Here is a 26,445-nt window from a genome sequence, read left to right on the forward strand (position 1 = left end):
CTAAAATGATCCATCCCTATCCACATTTAGCAGTCTTATTGCAGTGTATTTATTAGTGTACTTATTGCAGAGTATTCAGACTGCCTACACTCCCCTCTTCCCAAAGTGCTGCCGTTTGGGTAAGTATAGTCCTTCTTACCCCATAATTACTGAAACCATAGGAGCAACACAGGTTTTTAATATTTTTCTAGAGGGTTTCCCTAACAATGTAATTACCCACAGTGGAATGTACCCAGGACACAGGAATGAACACACCACTCTTACAAAAACTGCCATATTAATGACGGGTAGAAGGTCGGAATACTCCATCTTACACTGATAAAAGATGGCTTTGTCTCTCTAATTTTATAGCCATTCATGAGACTAACAGGTTTCACCTGGCTACAAATATTTAATTGTCTTCTGCCTTATATTTGACTTTCAAATGAATTTTTCAATGCAATTTAAAGTCTATGAAAGTTGGTAAATGCACCACTTACTATTCCTTCCCCTTTCTTTGTATCTATAAAGACAATGTAATGTATTATTTGTTTAAAACAATAGGCAAATATTTCAGTGCTATGGTTTTGGGGTTTTGTGAGAGTTTTAAATCTAGTTTTAGAAATCCAAAACTAATAAGCATCACACAAAAAACAAACTGTTATATGCAGCCAAATTCATTAGCAACCCTACAATAACAAACTGTCATTCACATGTTTGTTGAGTGGAGAAAGGGAGAGTGGAGAAAGGGAAAAACAAAAAGTACAAGAGAAGTTTGCATAGTGTTGTTATAACAATAGTATAAACAAATCTAATAATCACTGTCATATTTAAGCATCAGCATAAGGACAATTTAACAGTTATGAAAACTACCTTGGCCACATTTTATATTTCTGTATTTTCTGTATCTTGCAATACAAATAGCATTTTTAATTAGGCCACAAATCTTCTGGCATTTGCATATAAAGAACACTGATAAATCACATACTTGACAATTTATCACTAACAAATATAAACATCAGTTTGGCAAATCCCCTACAGAGGGAAAAAATTAAGCCATATGGTAGCATCCCTGCACTTTGGGATGAGGAGATGGGAAAGAAATCTGATGTAGTTAGAGGTCTTTCCCCTCTCTCTTTTTTCAAAGAGCTGAAAATATATAATAAGGGACAAAAGGATAATTAGAATGAATTTAAAGTAGAATCCATACAATAAATGGCATAACATGTGCAGTATCAAATTTAGGTCACTTTAAAACATGAATAAAGTAAAGCAGAAAGAAAAGTAGCATCCCTACATTTGCACAAGAGACTAATTAATATAAGACCTTATTGAAAAGTAGCTCACAACGCTGTCACTCCATCTTCTTTAGAAAGAGAAAAACCAAGTTTCAGAATGGTGTAAAACAAGAATAAAGTATTTGGTTTTAATGTATTGACTTTATTAATAAATATACATCCATATGGTGATGTAAATACAGATCATGTACACTACTCCATTCCCATATACAACTGCACATGAGTAGTTCAAGTGCATGGACATAAAAACAAACAGTATCTAAACAGGCTTTTTACAGCAGAGGACAGGGTGCTGATATTTGTTATTTAATGGGTAATTGTCTCCTCCAAAATAACCTGTGGGAAAAGCAAACTGTGAAAGATTAAGGAATCAAAGTGGTCCAAATTATTACGTGATAAGCAAAAACTTCCTAACAATTTATCATACCATTATACTTTTCAAAGATTTCAAAACATAGATTTACCTACATGGGAAAAACAATCGCTAGGAAAAGGCTCTAATGTCTACTAGAGATTAAAAACATATTTAAGCAATGTTAAAATATATGTATCATAATAATAAAAGGAACAAACTTCTTTTATGATCAGAAATGAAGTTTGCATCTCAACATTTTTATGATCATGATCAACTGCTTTGTATTTTTAATTTTCTGTAGGAATAGCATTACACTTTACTGTACACATAGTACAAAGAACAGCAGTCACAACTAATGAAACCTTCAGACAAATAACCTTGAATTACTTTGTCTTTTAAAGCTCTTCAAAAACGGAAAAAAAGTTCTGATCTCAATTAGTTTATGTACTGCAGATAAAGGTAATTCTTTCCCCAAATGTGTCACTCTTCACTGACTAGGTTAAGTTTTGTTCTGACTGAATCTAAAGAAATCTTTTAGACAAAATGAAAGTGTATTATTTCAGAGCAAAGATGTTTAATGGGTCTTGATATATGAAGTTTTGTTTGATTAATTAAGAGCAAATACAGTGTATAAAGAATTTTGTTTTAATGACAGAGCTAGCAGTGGATATTTAAAAATGCCATTTTAGTATTAAAAGTTACCCCCTTTCTGATATCAGATTTTTTCCCCTGACACGTGCTGCTAGCATTTTGAAAATGTCCAATGCAAGACTTCAAAAATAGTAGCAAAATTATTGGGTTCTAAAGTTTATATAAATTTAGTTGGAAATTGAATAGCAGTTACTGTATGTATTTTAAACAGCGGCTTGAGTTAGCTCCCTATTACTTAGGTTTCATTTATGTATAAATAAGACATTAGAAATGTGTTATTTAAAAAAATCATTAAAAACACAAATTTGATATGTAGGTCACTTTTCTGAACAGGGTTAATACATAACAGTAACCCTAACTTATGAAAAGCAGAATTATGGTACATAATATAAAATTAGTAATTTATCTTACAAATAATGTTTTTATACTACGTTGGAAAGGGCCAGGTTTCCTATTGATAATATCAAAGTATAGGCATTAACATGCTGTTTCGGTGTTTGTCATGACAACAGACAGTGTTACAAAAAAAGCACAATATATTCTGTAGGTTATATATAATAGGCAAAGCAAAAACATTTGAAGATTCCATTCAATTTCACTTTGACTTCTCTCTCTTTCCCCACAGCATGGCACCAGTAAACTGCATTTATGTATAAAATAAACCAGAATGAGGAAGTGCCCAGCAGTGCACTTTCTGGTCTCATTGCCAATTCCAGGGTGCCGAGTGGCCCTTTACAGATGCTGTGAACACATTTTTCTACTTTAGTTCATCCTTTCACAATTTACAATGTTCATCCTTTTTACTGGGATTATATTTCATTTGATATTAATAAACACTGTAACGAACATAAATTGTTTAGATGATTTCATTATTTCATCAGCATACTTGAATACAAAATTCATTATTCTAGTAGAACAATAATACATCTGCATTATCTCCTGACACACGGCACAGCACCATTGAGTAGATGCACAAGTGAGAAATGAAACGGGGTGAACAGGTTAAACAGGAGGTAAGAAGTGGCATTACTCGAAGGTACATTGGTGACATGCAATGTGTTCCTTGCCAGCGAGGCGTGACACTCCTGTAGTTATTACATTCAGCTGAAGACGACTGCTTTCCAGGAAGAGTTCAGTAAAGGGCTTAAAGCAGCCTTTTGTTGAAAAATCATCTGATAAAACGGCCAATAACACACATATCCTGAGGGTGAATTAGCTCATGTTAGCATTTTGTTTGTATCAGAAGTTACACCATTCTGAGAAAAATTACTAAGAGTTTCATATTTTTCAGGTTGTTGAGGAACAGAAAGTGTAACTTGACTTTATAGCTTCAGGATGGAGAAACTATATTTTAGTAGCAGTTTAGCTGCCATTAGTTTACACATTGACTAAGGAGACATCCAGTATTGTTGAGGTTCATTGTCTTAGTTGCCAGTGCATACATAGTCCCCCAAACACAATTCAACACACCTATTGTAAAGTACAGCATAAGGTCCAGCTCATTATGTGTTAGGCATCACTGGAACACCTGAAGGCTTGCTGCTTTTTTCCTGATAAGAAAGGTATGAAACATGACATCTGTTTCTTAAGTTGTCGTTATTGAAATCAGAGTTCTCATCAAAATGACAGCAAGCCAGAATTTATCTTACAACAAAAGTACTGGTACTGTTCATTTTAAACAAAAGCTCTAATTAACCTGAAAGATTTCTGTTCCCAAAAATCTGCAAACATTATATAACCCTCACCAATATTTGAAGCTACAAATTCTGTATAATCTTAAACTATATTTTAAACAATTTTTTATGTAAACTTTCTTCCAGAATTAAAAGCTTTAACTCCAGCAAGAGATATTTAGAATAAATATAACAATATGCAATATTGAGGAATGTTATTTTCCAAGTATAGGTAGGTGTGTGCATTTATATGCACACGCACGCATGCACGCACACACTTTTAAACCAAACACACCCAGTTGAAAATGGAACTCTGTTAAATGTATGAAAGGTCTCAGTTTGAGTCAGAAAAAAGTATTTATAATTAACCAAGAACATACTTTTTCAACTTGCATGCATAGATGAATTTCTATAAACTGTTTTCTATCTGGGGTCTAGCAATTCAGTAAACTGCATCCTGTTTGAACCAGCTATACAGTTTGCTATTATGAATCATGAAAATGTTGTCCTTTGGTAGATATATAAGCTTCCATAACTTAAATATACAGTAGTATAAATATTAAACAATGGGATAACTGTATTCCTGGAATATCTGGAAAAACTAAATCTGAAAGGTTGGCAACAGTGTTTATTTAAAAAAATTTAATCTATAAATATACAAATTAGTACTTTAAAACTTAACTGCTGTCACCTAATCACATACTGTGAAGGCAAAAAGCAGCTTATGTAGTTATTTACAGATTTAAGAACATACTGTTTAATTACTGTCTATTAAATTTGTTACTACAATGAACAGTACTTATTTCGTAGTTGTTTATAAAATATATCAGGTTTTTTTTAATGAATTATTTGCAATTTGGTATATGCACTCTCAGGCATTTTTAAAAGTATACAGCAGAATTCTGTAGGTAGCATAACTAGAAGATCTGCCATCACATAAAGGCAAATTAGCTCATGTTTTGTAAGGCGCTTTTAAGATATAAAGCGCTGCATAAATCCTAAGTATTATTACATATTTTCAAAAAATATTTTTGGAACATCAGTGAAAACTGACAATACTACAATATGGCAAATAAAAACTGCCTGAAACTAGAACTTTAAAAAAAATAGTTTTAAAGTTTCAAAACATCTATGAACATTTGAGGTCTGTATAAGCTCCAGCAAAAGTGGAAAATTTAGTTTGCTCTCTATTCCCACCTATAAAAAAACCCAGAGGCATTGCAAAACTATCACAGAGTTCTTATTGGTAAAATAGTCCTGAATTGTTTGTTTTGTTTTGTTTCATCAGTTATAAATTCTTCTGAACAAGATCTTTATTATGGCCTAGGCTTACTTCATAACCAACAGCCAGATAGTGTTTTCCTGCTTATTTCAATTGCTTGGTGCATAATCACACAATTAAATTTGTCAGACAGTAATCATGAAGCTCATGATACTTTAAGGAAACACACAAGGGCATAATTTAAGAGTTTACTTACAAATCTATGTAAAAAAAACCACAAAGCCATACCTATGCCCTTTTATGTTACATTAAAAATTAGTGGATTGCACTTGGACATATGGCATCATATGAACAAAAAATAAAATTTGGAAAGCCAAATTTATGGAAATATTACATAACAATGTGAGAAACATGCCAAGACTCAGTTTTAAAAGGAGTAATGAGGAAATGCTATCTAATTCCTTTCTTTCACTCACTGAGTTGTTTGACTTTGCTACTGGTTTCATCAGCAGCATGTACTCCTCTATTATGCACCATAGGATAGGGAAAAGCTGCACTGCCACAAGTATAACTTAGATTTGCAAGCCGTGATAGAGCTTTAATGCTACCTGGAGGTCTGCCTGGGCTGACTTTGTATCCTGCAGCTTTAGTTGTACCCAAGGGTCTGCCTGGACTTGTTTTAAATCCAGCTGCTTTGGTGGTCCCAAGAGGTCGACCTGTGCTGGTTCGGTACCCCGCTGATTTTGTGGTCCCCGATGGCCTTCCACGTTTACCAGATCGGTTGAGGTTTTTCTTTTTCTTTAGTTCATCTTTTGTCTCTATATTCCTGCCACTTGTGGCCTGCAAGTGTGTTTCATTTAACGCGTCTTGTCTCTGGCATGCAATTGGTTTGTGGCTGACTGTGTGGCTATATTTGCTTTGCTGTGTAGAATATAAGTCAAACTGATCAGTGGATCTCACATTGTCTTCGTCAAGACAAGAACTCTTGCCAGTCCCACAGAAAGCTGTATTACTGCTGGCAACAGGATGCATCATTTTTCTATCAAAAATAAAAGATAAATATGTATAAATATACAACATGACACCATTCAACAGAAACATTCTTTTTTCCAAAAGCTATATAGGTTCTCTAAAATTAGCCTGAACTGGCTTGAATGCAGACCACTTACTAAACAAGATGTCTATCAACAGATTAAAAGAATCAAAGGTAGCATGACATTTAAAAAAATACCTTTCAAACACACAAAATGATGCAAGAAGTGCATTAAAGAAATCAACAATAAAATGTATATGATCTGTTCTTGAAACATCCTCTCACTCACAGTGATTTGGAAGCTTCCCGGATATATCTAAGCTTTCGTTTGGGGGGAAAAATTCTAGCCACTTGGTTGCATCAATAACCTATCAAATGTGAAGCAATACAGTGTTATCTTCCCAATTCAGCAGATGGCTCCCAATCCCTCTGCTATTGCAGCTAAGTTTTCCATTACTGCTGTAGTGTGTAATTAACAAGCAGTTTCATTGCTGTTATCCAGAACTTTGTGAAAAACATAAAATCTGAAAAGAATCCAATTTATTTCTGCTGCAGATTAGGAAAGATACAAACAGCAGCTATTCACTAGAAAGAACTACCCCAAAACAAAGGCTGTCAGCAAATGGAGTAGCAGAGACACTCTCTCCCTTCTCCCTCTCCATTACCACTATCAAAGAAGGTAGCATAGTCTGGGACAGCAAGGCGAAAGCAATAGAGGAAAAAGCTCACTCTCAGTTCATCCAGGGGGTTTGAAGGATGGTGGAGCATAAATTTATTCAACACGTATTAGCTGGAGCTAACACCCTGCTAAAATGAATATGGTCAGCTCACATCTCTGAGTCATGATTTAAATTGGTTCCCTTTCAAACAGAGTTGGATCACACTTCAAAGGTTTTCTTCACAACCAGAAGTCACTGGAAGCAGTGGATGCTCAGCATCTCAGAAAATCAGGCTAACACCTACAAGTAAAAGACAGTGACTCACCTTGTAACTGTTGTTCTTCGAGATGTGTTACTTATGTATATTTCGTTGTAGGCGCATGCACGCCCCCATACACGGTTAACAGAATTTTTTTCCCCTTAGCAGTATCCATAGGTCCAGCTTCAGTGACCCCTGGAGTCCTGTGAACATGCCACAGTACATAAGGTGCCCCCAGCCCTACACCCACTCAGTTCCTTCTTGCTGTCAACTCCGACAGCGGGGACGGGAGGGCGGGTCATGGAATGGACATAAGCCACACATCTGGAAGAACAACAGTTACAAGGTATAACCATCTTTTCTTCTTCAAGTGCTTGCTCATGTCAATTCCATTGTAGGTAACTCACAAGCAGTACCTTGGAGGCAGGTTCGGAGTTCACAGATGAGCTGTCTGCAGCACCGCTCTGCCGAAGCTGGCGTCGTCCCTTGCCTGCTGAACCATGGCATAGTGTGACGTAAAGGTGTGCACTGATGACCCTAAGCGGCTTTGCATATGTCCTGAATAGGCACTTGTGTCAGGAATGCCGCAGAAGAGGCCTGCGTTCTAGTCGAATGAGCTGTGACACTTTGCAGAGGAGGAACCTTCGCCTGCTCGTAGCAGAACCTAATGCAGGAGGTTATCCAAGAGGAGATCCGCTAGGAAGAGACATGTAAGCCCTTCATCCTGTCGGCTACTACCATGAACAGCTGCATGGACTTATGGAACCGTTTTGTCCTCTCGATGTAAAATGCCAGGGCTCTGCACATCCAGCATGCCACCTCCGTTCCTTCTCTGAAGCATGTGAAGCATGCCTCCAGAGATCTTCCCAGTAACAGGGAACGCACCCTCGGGGATCGGTGCCCGGAGGTAGAGACCTTCTCCTTGGCAACCAGGCTCATGGAGAGTCATGTGGGCTCTACGGAGAGTGGTGCAGCCATCAGGGGGGGTCCCATCGGGGGCTTCCCCTTCGACACAGGTGCCTTCCTTTTCATCTGCTCCAAACAAGGCACAGGCGGAGGCAAGGGCAGGGCCACCAAGTCTTTCACTGCTTGAAATGCCCCTGGCGTCAACGGCATCACAAGCTGCAGAGGCCCTCTTCCACCCCCAGAGTCAGAGGAGGCTCCCTCAGAGAAGACTCCTGCAGAGTCTGCTTGGTCTGCTGGATCTGTAATGGTCCCGTGCTCAACCCCACGTCCTTGGTCTTCTTAGATGCATTGGAGCAACCCCTCTCTGAGCATTGTTTCTTCTGCTTCTTCTTCGACAGCAAAGCAGAAGATTGGTGCCGTGGAGGTTCCAGTGCCAGAGGGGCACTCTGCACCAATGCGGTGCTCAGCACCAAGAGGGAGCAAGATGGCTCCGAGGCTGGCTTTAAGGCAGCCTTCATCAGTAAGGCCTTCAGACAGATTTCCTACTCCGAGTCGTTGGTCTGAATGCCTTACAGATCCGGCACTTCTCTTTCCTGTGCAACTCCCCCAAATACTTCAGGCAACTGTTGTGTGGGTCACTAAGCGGGAAGGGCTTGCCACAAGACTTACAGGGTTTAAAGCCTGGAGATCAGGCCGTTGCCGGGCAGAGATTCCTAAGGGGACTAAACCTAAACTACTAAACTATTTACAACTGTTCACTAACAAAACACACTAACTACTCAATCAACGACTACTTAAGAACACTTAACACTAAACGCTAAGAGCAGTAGCAAGCAAAGAACCGGGTTCCAGTAACCGTCAGTGGTGGAAAGAAGGAACTGAGGGGGCATAGGGCCAGTGGTGCCATATGTACCACAGCATGTGCACAGGGCTCCAGAGGGCACCGAAGCCGTCCCTAAGGATACTGCTAAGGGGAAAAAAATTCCGGTAACTGTGCATGGGGGCGCACATGCACCTACAATGGAATCGACATGAACAAGCACTCGAATTATTCCATTCAAGTACACCTTAAGCTACCTTTCACAGCATCAAGAAAAATATCGGCACTTGAGAAATAAATAAAGCTTGCACAGCACAAGTCCTCACTATGTTTGGCACAGCTATTAGGCTATGTCTACACTTCCGCAGGAAGTCGACTTTGTTTAATTCGACTTTCAGCAGGTGATTTTTAGAAATCGCAGCAGAGAATACACACTATGTTGTTTGCGCTTGTCTCTTGTGCTCACACTGGCCAGCCTTAATTCGAATTAGAAAGCAGTGCAATGTGGGTAGCTATCCCACAGTGCAACTAGCCACGGTGGCTTTTGGGACGAGTGTCTTCGTCCCAGGATGCAACGCTGCTTCCCCCACCTTGTCCGCCCCTCCCCCCCCAAACAAACAGGAGAAGGATTTTCACGCCGTTTTTTCACTCCCCGCGATCGCCATTGCTGCAGAGACATGGAGCCAGCTCAACTTTGCACTCTAATTGTGAGCGTGACAAATACATCGCGACTTATCATGGAATACTTTAGAAACAGAGCAAGAAGGCGAAGCAGATACAACACCGACGCCATTGAGGCTGCCCTGCTACACGCCATTGAGCACAACAATTCAAGATTGCTGCAAGCTGTAACGTGTCACCTGCAGTTCGTGGAGCGCAAGTTCTGGTGCAGAGAAATAAGCACAGACTGCTGGAACCACATCATTATGCAGCTGTGGGATGATGATCGGTGGCTGCAAGACTTTCGGATGCGAAAGGCAACTTTCCTCGAACTGTGCTCTGAGCTGGCACCATCCCTGAAGCGCATGAACACTCGCTTGAGACAAGCTATGACGGTGGAGAAGAGAGTGGCCATCACTCTCTGGAAGCTGGCAACCCCCGACTGTTACCGCTCGGTTGGGAATCAATTTGGAGTCGGTAAATCTACAGTGGGCATAGCCGTGCACCAAGTGTGCAGTGCCATAAATAGACTTCTGCTATGAAGGATAGTGACTTTGGGAAATGTGCAGGACATAGTGAAGGGGTTTGCCTCGATGGGCTTCCCAAACTGCGGGGAGGAGGCCATTGATGGGATGCACATCCCCATCTTAGCGCCTGCACATCTAGCGACCAAGTACATAAACCGCAAGGGGTACTTTTCAATGGTCTTGCAGGGGCTTGTGGATCACAGGGGTCGTTTCACAGACATCAGTGTGGGGTGGTCTGGGAAGGCGCATGACACTCGTGTATTTCATAACTTGGGGCTGTTCTCTAAGATGCAGGTGGGCACTTTCTTCCCTGACCAAAAAATTCACATCGGGGGTGTGGAAATGCCCATAGTGATCCTGGGGGATCCTGCTTACCCCTTGCTCCCTTGGCTAATAAAGCCGTACACTGGTCACCTTGACAGTGACAAGGAGTGTTTTAATAAGAGGTTAAGCAGTTGCAGAATGGTTGTAGAAGGTGCCTTTGGGCATTTAAAGGGTAGATGGAGGAGTGTCCTCACTAGGCTGGACATGAGTGAGAAGAACCTCCCTTCTGTGATATCTGCTTGCTGTGTTTTTCATAATGTGTGTGAAGCAAAGGGGGAAAGGTTCCCCCAGGGTTGGGCTGTGGAGACAGAAAGACTGGCCGCCAGTTAGGAGCAGCCAGATGCCAACACTATGCTGAGAGCTAACCGCGGAGCGCTTTGCATTAGAGAAGCTTTGAAAATCAGGTTCTGCAATGAGTTGCAGGAGTGATTTCTGTTCCTGTATGTTGTTTGCCTTTGATGATCCCCCCCCACACCTCCCTTCGATATCTGTGCCCGAAAATTCCTCCTGAACAAGATATGTTTTAATAAAGAAACATTTTGGAATGATGCAAAACTTTATTTTTTAACATTCAAGTCATGGGGGAAGGGGCGGGGAGGGTTCATTCACTGTCTCCAGGGGTAGGGTGGTAGCTTGCTGGCCAGCAGTCAGCATGGCCGCCACAGCTTTCTACTCGCCTCCACCGGGGTGGAGAAGAGCACGTACTGCATCCTGGACAATCTTCTCTGAGACCTATTGAGGGTAGGGGAGGGGGAGGGCGGCATAGCCCTCGGTTGTGGAGCATTATGGAGGGGCTGCAGCAGGACTGTCCTGCCTCTGCTCCTCCTGAAGCTCCACAAAACACCGGAGCATGTCTGAGTGGTCCCACAGGAGTCGCAGCATCTCCTGCATGGTACTGCGATCATGCTCCTGCATTTGTATGTGACTCTCCGTGACCCTGTCCATGTTCTGGGACAAAGTCAGCCACCTCGCTCTTTGCTCTTTCTCTGCAGCTGCTGAGGCATTCATGAGCTCCAAAAACATGTCATCTCTACTTTTTTTTTTTTTTTTTTTTTCCTTTTTCTAATCTGAGACAGTCTGTCCGCAGCATTTCTTAAGGGTTGGTCCACTGCCCAGGTGTCTACAGAATGAAGGAAAAATAACAAGGTAGCCACATTTAGCATAGTGAAGAACATGATACAAATGTTATAATTTAGATAATGATCCCATTATACAATGTAGCAAATGATTTCCTCTCTCTGCTTGTATTTCAAACCACTGCAGAGAGGAACTGCGGATGGTGTGTGTGTGAGGGGGAAGGGGGCGGGAATCTCTGCTTGTATTTCAAACCCTTACAGAGAGCGACTGTGGACAGCGATGGAGGGTGTGTGGGGGGACTATGCTTAAAACACATGAAGCCATGATGCTGGCTACCTTGGTTGCAGAGAAGAATCCTACCATGGAGGGAGGAACAAGGCAACCCTCCCCTGAAAAGTTTTTCAAGGCGAGGGATAACAGATTACAAACATTAAATTTTCCCTGTAATATCAACTGATAATAATTGTAACATTTCTCATCACATAAATAAACTGATACCTGGGTTACTACCCAGTACAGTCAATGAAACGCCTGAGATCCCCCTCCATGCTCCCCTGCCCCCACCCGATGTACAAGGATAGAAATATTAATAAGAAAGAAAACTCACCAGATGTGCCTTCCCCGGGATCATTTGTGCTGTCCTGTGTGTTGGTGGACTGCTCGGGGGTCAGGAATAAGTCCTGACTTTCTGGGAGAATGGACACCCCGCTCTTCTGCAGCCTGCTCTCCACAGCTTCCTCCTCGTCCACGGAGTCTTCCTCATTGATCACGGACTGTGAACTAGCGGAGCTATCGATGCTGCAGGGAGACACCGTGGTGGGATCGCCACCGAGAATTGCATGCACCTCATCATAGAACCTATATGTTTTGGGAGAGGAGCCAGAACAGCTGTTAGCTTCCCTGGCTTTCTGATACGACTGGCGCAGCTCCTTGATCTTCACTCAGCACTGCTGAGCGTCCCTCTGGTGTCCCTTCTCCAGCATGCCCTTTGATATCTTCCCATAAATTCTCTGAGCTGAGCCAGAACGGACTCCTCGCCCCACAGCCCAATGAGGTCTAAGACCTCTGGTCGACTCCATGCTGGAGCATGTTTGGACTTTGCAGTAGCCATGCGGAGAACAGTGGCAAAGCTTTCTCCATGCTGGAGGCAAACACAGGAAATTAAAATTCAAATCTTCCCGGGACTTGAGGGGAGGGGACTTTTCCTGCTAGTGTGACCACAGAGCAGCACAGCGCGACTGTCCAGAGCGGTCAAAATCGGGCATTGTGGGATACATTCTGGAGGTCAATTAATTTGATTTAAGTCCCGTTGCATCTATACTGACAGTAAATCGATTTAACAAATTCGAATTAGGTGCTACGGCACTTGCAGAGGTGGTCTTATTAAGTCGATTTCACAGGCACCTTAATTCGAATTAACAGTGGTGCCAGTGTAGACGAGGGTGTAATTAAATCGAATTAAGGGAGTTTAATTCGACCTAAGTCGCCAGTGTAGATCAGGCCTGTGTCACTTCCAAAAAACACCAAATTCACACACACAAATTAAGAACTGAAACAAACAAAGCACACGATACGGGAAGGCTCACAAAACTCCCAGAGACAAGTGTACAAAAGTCACCCTGCCAACCACGTCTTTCTTGAAACTTGTGTGTCGATACATTGATTTTAACATCTTAAAATAGTGACTTGAATTTTAAAATTTGTAATTTGTTACCAGACCTCAGATACATTATTGTAAGATGCATGGAACTTGCACTGACATTAATGAGAGTTATCTGTGTGCAGCAAAGGGAAAATATTCTCCATAACCATTAAAGAGCTGTTCATGATCATGGAAAACTCTTTTTAAACATTCTAGTTCAAAACAAGTCTGCAAATATGTGAAATAACATTTTCTTACCCAAAGACATAGGACCAGATCTGCTTTGCATCACACTAGCAAAATCTGATAAGATAAGAGCTGGAATAATCAGCCAAGAGAGGATAAACTTACTGTAGAAGAGCCGAAGTAACAGCTCCTATACCATTATCTGTCTCTGCCCCAACTGCTGACATAAGGGACATGGCTGGAACACCTTTAGGCTTCACTGACGATCAGCTAGCTGCAGCTTAAGCCCTTTGGGGCTGTTGGCAGCCAGCGTACCCTTTAAGCTGTTTTAACATAGGCCTGGGAAGCACACCAGCACATAGCAGTCACAGTATCAGTGGAGTGCAACAGTCATATTAGCACACAGACTATGTTGTGTAGTTTCTAAGCCATAGCTGATGATCTGGCACATTTTGTTTATGAGATTCCAGTGGATTGTTTTGAAATTATAGTATGACCAGAAGTTCAGATCCTGCATAGGACTCCATTAGCACAGACCCCTGTAATATTACAGAGTAGCATTGACTTTGACAGTAGGACATTTTTTTCCCCCTAATTTCCCTGTATAGACAAGGTTCTAGATGAGTGCCTAGTGATATTTTTAGATGAATGCCAAGTCTAGCTCTAACCATCTCAAGACATGCCAATTCCATAATAATCTTTGGCAGTTTCTCCCATTGCTAAACTGTGCATGTACTGATGAGAAGAGTTTTTCCTAAAATATTCTCTGCTGTAGCCCATCACTTCTTGTTCTGTCCTTGATGACTGATGAGGATAATTGATTCCTATCATTTTTAATACATCCCTTTAGGTATATGTAGACAGTAAGCATATCTCCTCATTCTCTAGACTGAACATGCTTCACAGTCTTATTTTTCCAAAACTTTTATTGTGTGTGCTGTTTTCATCTGACCTTTCTTCAGTTTAACTCATCTTTTTTAAAACATGATATCCCAAAATGAATGCACTGTGCCCCAACTGAGGCTTAACCTGTGACTGGAACAGAACAGTTTTTTTAATCTCCCCAACACTACCAGACAAACACATTCCAATACCCATATTAACATACATATATATACACACACACACACATATATATAGCATTTAGCAACACCAAAACCTCTGTATTTACTAACACAGCAGGTACAGAATGGGCACCAGTAATGCAAACTTCAGTCTCATTGTGGATTTAAGAGTGTAATTTGTGATGACAGATTATGTGATATCAATAGGTCTCAAAAAATTTACCTAGCACCTACCATCCAGAGATCTAAACCTAGAAATCAAAGTGAAAAATACCTGTGTGGTCACACAACCTAAGGCCTTGTATCTGTGCACCACTGGCTATTCATTCAGTCCATCAATGGCTATAAGCCAGGGCAGGCAGGTATTGCTGTTTGCCAGGGGCCGGAAATGGCCAGCGGGGTGGATCACTTGATGATTACCTGTTCTATTCATTCCCTCTGAAGCCCTTGGCATTGGCCACTGTCAGAAGACAGGATACTGGGCTAGATGGACCCAGTATGGCCATTCTTATGTTCTTATTTATTGTATACTGCATTTAATTTTAACATGTTTTAACAATCGTCATATTTAATACGTTCAAAATGCAACTGAAAAAGAGCTGAAAAAAAATTCTGAGCAGTATCTGAACAGCTATGTATCTGGCTGAACATCACAAAAAAGTAATTGTTAAATAAATGAATTTTTTTTCCATGATAAATCCCATTTTTCAGCAGTTTATAAAACAGCCACAAACATTTGATCCAGGCAAAAACATAACATGCAGGGCTTCAGCCAGAGTGACAATGGTTAACTTTTAACAATTGATTTTTTGGTTTTTAAAGGTATAAGGAGACTAAAGAAAAACATGTCTTATGGATTCATACTTTTTTGCACAAATCTCCATCCATACTGCAAAGCAATTGTGGCCAGTTATGTCAATAATCTGCAAATTAAGGGGTTTTAGCATCCTGTACCTTTATGATGGACTGTAACAACTTCTTACATATCATGTTAATAATTCACACATTAAAAGGAGTGACCCTTATGTTTCAAGAGATTTGCTTTTTTTTAACTACTGTTCTAAAAAAATAAATCAAACCAACAGACTCAAGTAGTATCACAGTGACACCCTCTGAATAGCATCATACGGTAAAATCTCCAAAAGTGTATCAATCCTTTTGTTTGCACATCACTTCAGTGCACTCTAATCCCAATTCATGTACAAAAAGGTATGCACCTGTGTATGATGTTCCAAATGGGTTGTCTGTTGCCCAGATGGTACCACCCCTTTAAGGCCATGTCTACAACTGAAAATTGACCTATTTCGAATTGAATCTATTGGACATCACTGATTTAAGCACAAACTATTCAGTGTATTTACATTAGCCAAGCTTACTTGTATTTTGAATCTTTACTTTTGCCTCACTTCCACCCTAGCACTATTCTACCCCTTTTCTATTTTAATGCCTTCTAGATTCCTAGCATGCAGATTCCATCACAAATCCCAAGAGCAGTGAAGCCTGAGAGATTTGAAAAAGTCACCTGTGCGCTCTAGGACAATAGCAGGACAATTTGAAGCATTTTAGCACTAAATTTATAAAGGCAGAAACTATTCAGATTAAGGCCTATTAAGCTATTTAACACTAGAGCGTTTACAGCAGCACAGCTGTACAGGTGCAGCTGTGCCACTTGTAAGATCTCTCATGCAACTGCTCTATGCCGACAGTAGAAAGCTCTCCCATCGACAAAATTAAATCACCCTCAACAAGTGTCGGTAGCTATGTCAGCAGGAGAAGCTCTTTTTTCACACTTCTGAGCGACATAAGTTATACTGACATAAATGGTAGTGTAGACATCCCCTAAAACAGCGTTTAACCCTGCTGGAGGCAAATCTAATCCAAACATTATCTGGAATACACAAACTATTTGGAATACATGTACGTGGCCATGAAGTGCCTTACAAGCATGCCAAAGAGACCACCCAGTTCTCAGCATGGTAAATATCTCCACTGTATACTAGGTCAGTAGTCCTTTATGTTAAATATAGGAAAAAGAGAAATATAATAAATAGCTTAGTGTAGCCAAACTTAAATGGTATCACACAGTTGCTTGCAGGTCTATTTACTGGCAGAAAGAGTTCAGAACAATACAAAAGCTGAGTCTCTTCCTAGGGCCAACATCTCTCCCCGCCTCCTCTCTCCCCCTTCAGAGGGCACAGCTTTCATAGCAGTACTAATCAGCTCCAGCTGGGGCACTTCCTGCTTCCTAATGCCTGTATTAACCCTTTCCTTACTTCTCAGGTGCATGGGTGTATAAACCCTATCACAGTGCATATGCAGTGCCCGTGTAAATATGTGCACATGATTTTACATAGGCAGTATTGAAATTTAGATGCAGTAATAATGTAGTTCAGCATATCCATATATTAAATAGTTGTTATAGCAGAGATTCTCTGTGCGCTATAATTTTTTGGGCAACATATGGTGGAGCAGTCATGAAACCATAGTTAAGATTGCATTACAATTTCAGTTTCAAAGTTAGAATATCTAGTAATCCTGTGTTTAGAAAAGGACAAAAAATGTAAGACAGGTCGGGAAGGGGATGATTTTTTGGTGTGGTAATAACAGAGGTAAGTAGTGTCTGTAATAAGCAGTCAAAAATCTTCTGATTTTAACAAGGCAACATCTCACTTTTCTTTGGACTTTTCAATATAGTTTACGTTGTAGAATTGCCTGAGACTTCTCATGACACTTAATGCATGCATGAGGGTTCTGCAAATATTCCTTTTGTGTCACTGAGTTGTATTATTGTAACATCAAACTGGTTATAACAAACAGCAAGTAAGTGCACCATGCTTACAATTATATATTGCTATAACATCTGAGAACATTCATCAGAATAATCAACATTATTTCCTTCAATGTCTGATTTAAACATTGGCACATAGGTTCTACCCTTAAGGAGGAGCTCAGAGCTCTCCTGTCTGCATCAATGGCCCTGTCACAGAGAAAGCTGGGTTCAGATGAGCAAGAGCAATGTCACCCAAGGAATCAGACAGAACAGACAGAATGATGCACAAGAGAGGCAATCAGAGAGAGCATTATCAGGCAAATATCAACGACCACCACTCCAAATTCCTACCAAACACTTTACTCCTATTCAGGTGCTACTATTCCCTGTCTACACGGAGAACAACAGAGAATCCTGCCATGGTTTCCGACATCCAACTCCCCAGCCATTCCAGAACTACAGCAGGGAGTTCTCACCAGTGAATATATACCACTAACATTGTAAAATGCTGCAACTTCATCTTTGCATATTAAGCGAACAATATTTCATCTTTAATATTTGCACTTCTCACAAGTGATAAAATTCTCTAGAGACAAATGTTACCTGTGTATAATTGATGTTGTCAGAATTGACACAAGAGGAGCAAAGCATAGATCACAGAATGTTTCAGAGTTCTCGCCAAAGGGCGGGGTTCTGAAAAAAGGTGAGACAATCCAGTTAAAAACAGCTAACAGGGATGTTTCTGGAATGCTTATTCTCTCTGTATCAATCAATTTTTCATCATACTATAAAAATTCAAGTAATATTAAAGTTCACATTCTTTCTTTGTATTTGTGCCATTTTAAAAAGATTTTTACAAAATAAAGTTTTTAAAACTCCTGTTCAACTGAAAGTGCAACTTCTGTGTATAAACAAGCCACAAGAACAGTTAAGGAGATGCGTATTATGGTAGTGAAAATAGATTACTTTAGCTACTCATTTCCCCTGCTTTTAAGGGTTTGTATTGGTGTCACTTAAACTTCTTCTTTTGTATGGTGATAGAACAGTAAAAGCAATGGTGTGACTTCAGCTGGCTCTTAAGGTCTCTTATCCAGTCCAGAGCAAAGGTAGTAGCCATGTGAATGGCTGCGACACCTCCAGGATGAGCATGGATTGGGCAATCGTCCATGATCCGTCTGACAGTTTGCATCATGCCACAGTTACAATTTGGCAATTTTCTCACTTTCCCTCTATGAAGGAAATATGTGCATCTTCCATGTCAGGTGCGGATACGGTTTAGAGCTGTCCATGTGCACCATGGGGAGGAGAAGCATGGCACTTGCACAATTGAGTAGCCGATTAGATTTTTGTTTGGTACTTCAGCAACTGCCCAGACCATCTTCTGCAAACGCCCTGTCTTCCACAAGAAGGGCTGTGGCACGAGACCAGAAAGGTTTTCTTGATTTTAGTTGGTGACAAAGGGGGGTGTCAAAAAAACTGTACCCAGTTGTAAACAAAAGGGTCTTGTGGTAATTTTCTTGTTGTTGTTGGGTTTTTTTTAATAGGTATTGATGTGGCAGAAGGAAGAAGACAACAGGCCAGAGGATTTCGGAAAAGAGGGGTGGGTGGCCTAGGTCTCTCCTTTATAGCAGGGCATGGGAACTTTACCAGTGCTACACAGGAGGCAAGGAGTAGAACCTTCTTCCCTAGAACTTGCAAGGCATATCTGATGGTGACACCTATGAATCATGAGGACATTAGCAGGTCCCAGCCTACAAAATACAGCTGGTTTGTCACCAGGATAAAAAAAACCCTTAATGGCAACTTCAGTAATGTTAAACCAGATTAACTTCCCCAAAACACTGAATGTATGACAATCAGATGTGCTGATCTGTTAATACAAAGCATAAAATCATAGAAATGTAGGGCTGGAAGGGATCTCAAGAAATCATCATGTCCAGTCCACTCCACTGTGGGAGGACCAAGGAAAACTCCTAGACCATCCCTAACAGGTGTTTGTCCAATCCATTTTTAAAAACTTCCAGTGATGGAGATGTCACAACTTTCCTTGGAAGCTTATTCCTGAGCTTAGCTATCCTTTTAGTTAGGAAAATTCTCCTAATAGCTAATCCAAATTTCCCCCTGCTGCAGATTAAGCCCACTACTTCTTGTCCTACCATCAGTGGACATGGAGAACAACTGATCACTTCTCTTTATAACAATCCTTAACATATCTGAATACTATCATGTCTCCCAAGTCTTCTTTTCTCAAGACTATACATGCCCAGTTTTTTAAATCTTTCATCATAGGTCAGGTTTTCTAAACCTTAAATAATTTTTGTGCTGTCCTCTGGATTCTCTCCCATTTATCCACATCTTTACTAAAGTGTGGCATCCAGAATTGGACGCAGTACTCCAGCTGATGCCTCACCAGTGCCGAGTAGAGGGAGACAATTACCTCCTCTATCTTACATACAATACTCCTGTTAATATACCACAGAATGATATTAGCCTTTTTTACAGATGCATCAGATTACTGATTAATATTCAATTTGTGATCCACTATACTTCCCAGATCTTTTTCAGCAGTACTACCACCTAGCCAGTTATTCCCCATTTTGTAGTTATGCATTTGATTTTTTTCTTCCTATGTGACATACTTTGCATTTGTCTTTACTGAATTTTATCTTGTTGAATTCATAGCAATTCTTCAATTTGTCAAGGTCATTTTGAATTATAATCCTGTCCTTCAAAGTGCATGCAACTCCTTCCAACTTGGTGTTCTCTGCAAATTTTATAAGCATACTCTCAGTTCCATTATCCAAGTAATTAATTAAAACATTGAATAGTACCTCACGCAGGACTGACTCTTGAGGAACCTCACTAGATACACCCTCAAAGCATGACAGCAAACAACTGATAACTATCTTTGATTATGGTCTTTCGATAAGTTGTGCACCCACCTTATAGTAATTTCATTTATATCACACTTCTCTAGTTTGCTAGGGACACGAGAATGTCATGTGGGACTGTGTCAAAAGCCTTACTAAAATCAAGAAATGAATTAGCCTTACTAAAAAAGATACGTTACCCCCATCCACTAGACCAGTAACCCTGTCAAAGGAAATTAGGTGGTTTGGTATGATTTGTTCTTGACAAATCCATGCTGGCCATTCCTTATCACCCTATTATCCGCCAGGTGCTTACAGATTGATTGTTTAAAAATTTGAGGATGCCACTTAGATTTTGCATTAGAATGCAAGTTTGATAAAGTTGGGGTACATATTGCTTTTTGGTATCTGCAGAAGAAGGAAGTGAAAGCCTTATGGAGTGTTATCAACTGCGACCCAAGAACCTCTTAGTGCCAAGTGGCAGAGGACACGAGGGTGCAAAGAGTTTTACAAGGATCCCTGCTTGATATGATTTTATTTTATACATAACCATTTTTTCCCAATACTTATACTTTCCATCACTTGAATATCTATACTTCGTTAAATAAAATGTTACTTATTTCCACTATAAATGTATCTAAGTACTGTGTGATAAGAGGAGCCATGAACAGAGATATAATTCTGTTACATGGGGAGTACTGCTTCTTTGGAAGCAGCAAATCTGTGAATACTGTGAGTGTCCAATAGAACAGGGGCTAGACACTCCAAGGAGACGCCAAGAGGTTTTGGATGGAGGGGGTGCATCCTGATGAAACCTTAACAATCCTTAAACATAGTTTTTGTGTTAATATAACCTGATGCTTTAAGCTTAGAGCTACTGGAGCTTCTCTTTCACCACTATGGCTCATCTCACACGATGACTGAAACTGTGCTAATACCATCTATGTTTAAATCAGTTTCTCGGTTCAATCAAGACAGAGAGGCTTTTTTTTTTTTTTATAAAAGAACAATGCTAGCCAAACCATGTTACAGACAAACCCTTTAGGTTATGTCTGCACTTATGCAGTGTTTGATAACAGCTGTCAAACATCTTGCCCTCTGCTCCCTCCTTAACCATTGATTTGGCTGCTTTTGTGGACATGCCAAAATATGTTCAACACCAGAGGCAGAAAGCATGAATCACCACTAATAATCAGTTGGTAGTTATTTCTTACAATGTGTATTGAACATGGCTCACCTTATCTACATTAACGGGACAACTATTTCCAACACAGGAGGTGGGGAACAAAGCTGCTTCCTGTCTACAGTGGGGAGATTTCCCCCTAAGGTTAATACTAATTTAGCTCCACCAGCGGTAACAATATTGGAAGTCATAGTGTTGACTCACAGCTGGTGTTTTTAACCATGTTAATAAGGCCATGTCTATACTGAGGGTGGCAAATTCGCCGCCATCAGATCGATCTTCCTGGATCGATTGAGCGGTCAGTGTAGACCCGCTCAATCGATCAAGTAGCGTAACGCTGCGTCGACGGGAACAGCGAGCGCAGTGTAGACAGTGCGCAGAAGGGAAGCAGAGCAGTCGACGTGAGTTACGCAAGCTACTCTGCGTAGTTTGCGTAACTCACGTTGACTGCCGCCGAATCTCCAGGTAAGTGTAGACCAGGGCTCAGACCTGTTCTAAACAGGATTACCTGACACAGTTAAAAATTATGACAACAGGCAGCCCATCCACATTATGGTTCTTAACACTGTGAACATCAAGGTTGAATTTGTGTTGACAAAGATGGCACGTTTGGAAAATGGTTGTAGTGTCCTTGCTAGAAATAATGTTTAAACATAACTAACCTTATTTTCTGAAATCTCCTGCTACTGAATTACCAGTTCCACTGGTGCCTATCACAACGACAGAGCTAGTGCAGCCTTGACACCAGTATTATATAATCTTATCATCTAATCTTAATTAGAACAAGTCTGAACGATGTGATAATAAAAATGTCAGCAGTCACCAATGTTCTGTTTGCATGAGTACTCTCAATAGTCACTACCACTAGTGAAGCTGCAACAGTGAAAGAATCACACAGAGTGTTTGTAAAGTCTAGCATATACAAGGCCATAGTGTGGACAGTACTGGTACGGTGCGGAGTCTGAAGCTACACTGTTGTGGAATGCAGGCTCCCAAATGTACCGCAGATTTTTACTGGAGGAGCAGCACGCATTTTACCTTCAAACTTCCAATAGACGTAACACACTTATTATATTGTTTTTACTGCTTCCACCAAAGGATAGAGACAATGAGAGATACACCAGGGGCACAGCATCCATAAAATGAACTATATTCACTAAAAAGAGCAATACAAATACGTAAAAATAAGTTAATATTTATCAACTCAGTCTGTACTAATTAACTCTTGTGAAATTAAAACCTTGTTTGCTTTTTAACACTGTGTGCTTACTTTTGCAACTTGTAAATAAAGCTTTAAAAATAAAGTTTATAAAAAAAAATTAACCTAACTTGAGTATTCTAGTTAATTTTAATATCTTTAATAATATATTTAATTTTAGGTCTCTCTCAATTACGTAGCTGGCAAAATGGACAGAAGACAAATAGATAATTAAATATTTGGTTACCTTTTATTCAATAAAAGTACATTCACCTGCAAAAAAAACAGCACACCTGCCCAATTTTTTTAATATTAAATTTGATAGATATATCTAGTCTGCTAAATATGTGTATATAGAGTTTTCATTCAATTTAATAAAATCTCCAAAAGCAACATATTATAAATCTTCTAATGATCCTCTCCCCCCACCCGTATGGTAACACCTTATTAAATAGAAAGATCTGATGACTAAATTCCTGTATTAATGGCTCTTTAAAGAAAAGCTAACTGTTGTAACAATTTTTGTTTGTTTCTGATATTTACATGGCAAGGATTTGCTTGTTGAAACTTCCTAAATACATTTAATACTTCTCCCTCTCTCTCTCTCTCTCTCTCTCTGGGATTTAATATCTACATTATGCATGATCTACCAGTAAATCCCAATCTCCAAAATCAGCAAACTTTGCATGTAGTTTTTGAAGTCCTACCTATCAACATTTCTACAACACACACCATCATGACACCTAAGCATACATGCAGAGTACAGTTTACTTCTAAAACCATTTCTTGGTGACCCATAGAGAGTACACTGGTTACATAGTATGGCTTTTCATTTTGCACTTGCTAAATTATATTTTAAAAAACTAAAAAAAATATTAAATAATTTCCTAGTATTACCTTTCTATGTAGACAATTGTTATAGACACCAAAAGGATGTCACGAGACCATGAATGAGAGAAGAGGTTGTGTGGATGACTGTGAATGGGAAAGAAGCTGTCCATTAGACTCTCTCTATACTAAGAAGTGAACTATGAAATGGTTCAGGGGTTCCGGAACCAAAACAAGCTACCACAGATACATCAGAATTGTGACCCTTGGTTTAATGACACAGGGCCAGCTCCTGCTACCCTTACTTATGCTGAATGGCACTTACAAAAGAAGCCTCGCTGACTGTAATGGAGCTACTCACTCAAGCACTATGCATTAGGATTAAAGGTTGCAGTGGCCTTGCATTGCCAAGCCAAGTAGTAATTTATCTAGAGTAGCATGTGTTAGATACAAAAAGGTTTAAACTCCACTTGACGGACAATTTAACACTTAACGGATTAACAATTCAATGGACACTTTGGATCCTTACACAGAAACACACACACACACCCATCTGAAGAAAATAAAAAAATAATAAATAAATAAATAAATAATAACCCTTGCATGCTGAGGAACCAGTTGTAACATATTCATTTATTTTTCTAATCATTTTAAACTAATCTAGGGTCACATTCAAAATGCAACTTCTTGCCACTTCTGCAAAATAAACAAACAGGACTTAAATATTCACTAGTTAACTGCACTGAAAGTGTTATAAGTACACACTAAGAGAAATAAATTGGTTCTATTTATATGCACTAATGAAAATGTGCATTATTTACATGCATTACAATAATATGTACCTAATAAACATGCACAAAAGGAAATTATCAGACAATTTAGATACACTCAAATTATGTGATAATGAAAATATGCACTATTTATGTATATTAGACAATATGACCTCATAAATATGTAGTAAAAAATAAATATGCACTATTTATATGCATTAAAATTCCATGCACTAATGGAACTATGCATTAAATGGAAGGTATTAAAATATGCATTAAAAAAGAGTATGAACTAAAGAGAATAAACACTTCATGGCACTACAAAGACTCTGTATTAAAACAACATGCTGCTCAGCTCTCCCTGTGCTTAGAAGCCAGGGAAGGGGGCAACAGCAAGAGGGGGAACAGGTTGCACAGATGCTCCCACCCTGTGGGCATCTGAGTTGGGATGCTCCTCCTTGCACTATTTGCAGGTGAGGTTGATTGTGCAGCGTTTAACAGCCCAAGCTCCGAGAGAGCTGAGGGTTGCCCAGCTGCCGCCTCCCTGGGCACTGGTAGAAGGAGAGGCGAGGTGGCCGGGCCAGTTCTATCCCCGCCCCAGCAGGGGCACTGACAGAGGGACGAGTTTAGAGAGGTTCCCAGCTCGGTCACTTCGCCCCCAGAGAACGGAGAAAGTAGCTGGGGGAGCGGTTCGCCCAGGCCTGGCACTGCCCCTACCTCCCAGGGGAAGGAAATGTGGGAGGGTGGAATGAACCATGTCGCTGCTGAGCGCTGAGGGAAGAGATGGGGGGGCCCTGCTCCCTTCCCCCCCTCTCCCCGCCGGCATTGAGGGAGGAGATGGGGGCCCTAATCACGGAGGAGATGGGGGGCCCTGCTCCCTCCCTCCCCCCGCCGGCACTGAGGGAAGAGATGGGGGGCCCTGCTCCCTCCCTCCCCCCACCGGCACTGAGGGAAGAGCTGGGGGGCCCTGCTCCGCCTCCCCTCCCCCAGAACGCAAGGAGGAGATGGGGGGGCCCCGTTCCGGCCCCGGCTGCGAAGGAGGCGCTGCCGACGGGCCCGGGGAAGGGGCTCCCATCCCCCCACGGGTAGAGTCTCCATCTTGCCCGCCCGCCGCTTGCTTCTGGGGCCCGATCGGGACCTACCCGCGGGGCTACCCAGAGCGCGACGCCTCCACACCTCGGCTCGGGGTGTCGGAGAGACCCCGACAGGCCGGCTCCGCGCGGCTCCCTCCCTCCCTCACTCTCCCCAGTACACAGCGACCGTCACCGGGCAGGGCCGGGCGGGCGGCTGCAGGCAGCGGGCGGGGAGGGGCTGCGGCCTGCGCATGCGCGGGGAGCGGGGCGCGCTCCCGACCGGAGCAGCGGCGGGGGCGAGAGAGCCTGGTGGCCGACTGAGGGAGGGAAGGAGCGGGCGTTGGCCTGGGGGGGGGCAGGGTTCCTGGGATAGTAGCTAGAGGGGGAAGTACTGGAGACAGGGGGAGGACCTAGTGGGGAGGTAGATGTGGGGGGGGAAGAGAGAGAGAGAGAGAGAGAGATTCAGTGGGGGTGTGGATGGACGGAGGAGCTGGGGGTCAATGGGAGAGTAGGTGCTGGGCGGGGGGAGGTTCAGGGAGGAGAGTTGGGATGCGATTTTGTGGGGTTCCTATTCTGACTGACTTCCTAAGTCATTTTCTAATCTCTTTTCTTCTCTCACTTTCTCTCACTTGGTTTTACCAAGGTAAACTGCCCCGGAAAGGATTGTCCTGGCGAGATCAGACTCTCACAGAGGCTGTGCTCTGTTCCTGGCCTCGAGGGTTGAGGAATCCCAAATCAGAGCCGTGGCATTTTGCATATAGCCAAGTTTTGTGAACAATGATGAATTAAAGAAAAGTGATTTAAAAGAACTGAACATTTGGCATTGCACAGGGAAATAAGGCAGGATTGTCTCCTGTCAAGATGCCAACATACTGGCCTGACTGGAGTCCACATCATGTTTTCTAGGCTTGGTCTACACTCTCAGGTCGACGTACGACAGCTTACGTCGATCTAACTCTGTAAGTGTCTACACTACAACATTGCTCCCGCCAATGTAAGTCATCCTCTACACTGACCTAAGAACTCAATCTGCATGAGAGTTGTAGCGCTTAGGTAGATGTAGTTAAGGCAGTGCAATGTCTGTGTAGACATTTGGTTTCTTACATCACCTGTTGGCTGTCAACCCTGCACAGGGCTTGTAGCTAGAGCCCCTCTGCCACAGCCCCATTCAGAGCTGACAGCTCTAGCTGTCAGCCCTAGGGTGGGATGGGCTCCAGTTGTCAGTGCCCCACACAGTTAGGTTGGTGGAAGCGCTCCTGGTGAGAATGCACACCATCGACAAGGGGGTGTAGTGTCAACGTGAACCACTGCAGTAATTACTGTGGTGGCTGTACATCAACCTAATTTAGGTCAATTTAATTTTGTAGTGTAGAGAAAGCCTTAGTGTAATTTAAACTGGAAGCTGAAAAAGAGTCACC

The 26,445-nt window shown here is 41.3% G+C and overlaps 1 protein-coding gene and 1 pseudogene across 3 annotated transcripts; one reads left to right on the forward strand and one right to left on the reverse strand.

Moving 5' to 3' along the window:
• Nucleotides 1-3,369: 3,369 nt before the first annotated feature.
• Nucleotides 3,370-25,234, reverse strand: CUNH5orf24 (chromosome unknown C5orf24 homolog). Of its 3 annotated transcripts, XM_067566768.1 has the most exons (4): nucleotides 25,097-25,202; nucleotides 17,709-17,798; nucleotides 5,787-6,217; nucleotides 3,370-3,833 (listed from the first exon to the last, which is right to left on the reverse strand). In XM_067566768.1, exons 3-4 carry the CDS (start codon nucleotides 6,211-6,213, stop codon nucleotides 3,793-3,795), a joined length of 468 nt encoding a protein of 155 aa, XP_067422869.1. In that variant the 5' UTR covers nucleotides 6,214-6,217; nucleotides 17,709-17,798; nucleotides 25,097-25,202; the 3' UTR covers nucleotides 3,370-3,792. The 3 variants fall into 3 exon arrangements, with proteins under 3 accessions (XP_067422869.1, XP_067422867.1, XP_067422868.1); XM_067566766.1 differs by lacking the exon at nucleotides 3,370-3,833 and having other exon boundaries at nucleotides 4,276-6,217; XM_067566767.1 differs by lacking the exons at nucleotides 3,370-3,833; nucleotides 17,709-17,798 and having other exon boundaries at nucleotides 4,276-6,217; nucleotides 25,097-25,234.
• On the forward strand, nucleotides 9,533-10,408 carry LOC137165583 (uncharacterized; annotated as a pseudogene).
• Nucleotides 25,235-26,445: the final 1,211 nt, after the last annotated feature.

The sequence above is a fragment of the Emydura macquarii genome, unplaced genomic scaffold (assembly GCF_026122565.2).
Source record: "Emydura macquarii macquarii isolate MOO-44397 ecotype Brisbane River unplaced genomic scaffold, CSIRO-AGI_Emac_v2 contig_2768, whole genome shotgun sequence".
NCBI classification, from domain to species: Eukaryota; Metazoa; Chordata; order Testudines; family Chelidae; genus Emydura; species Emydura macquarii.

Coding starts and splice junctions, on each gene's coding strand:
- CUNH5orf24 (XM_067566767.1), bottom strand. CDS start 6,213: ATGATGCATCCTGTTGCCAGCAGTAATACAGCTTTCTGTGGGACTGGC.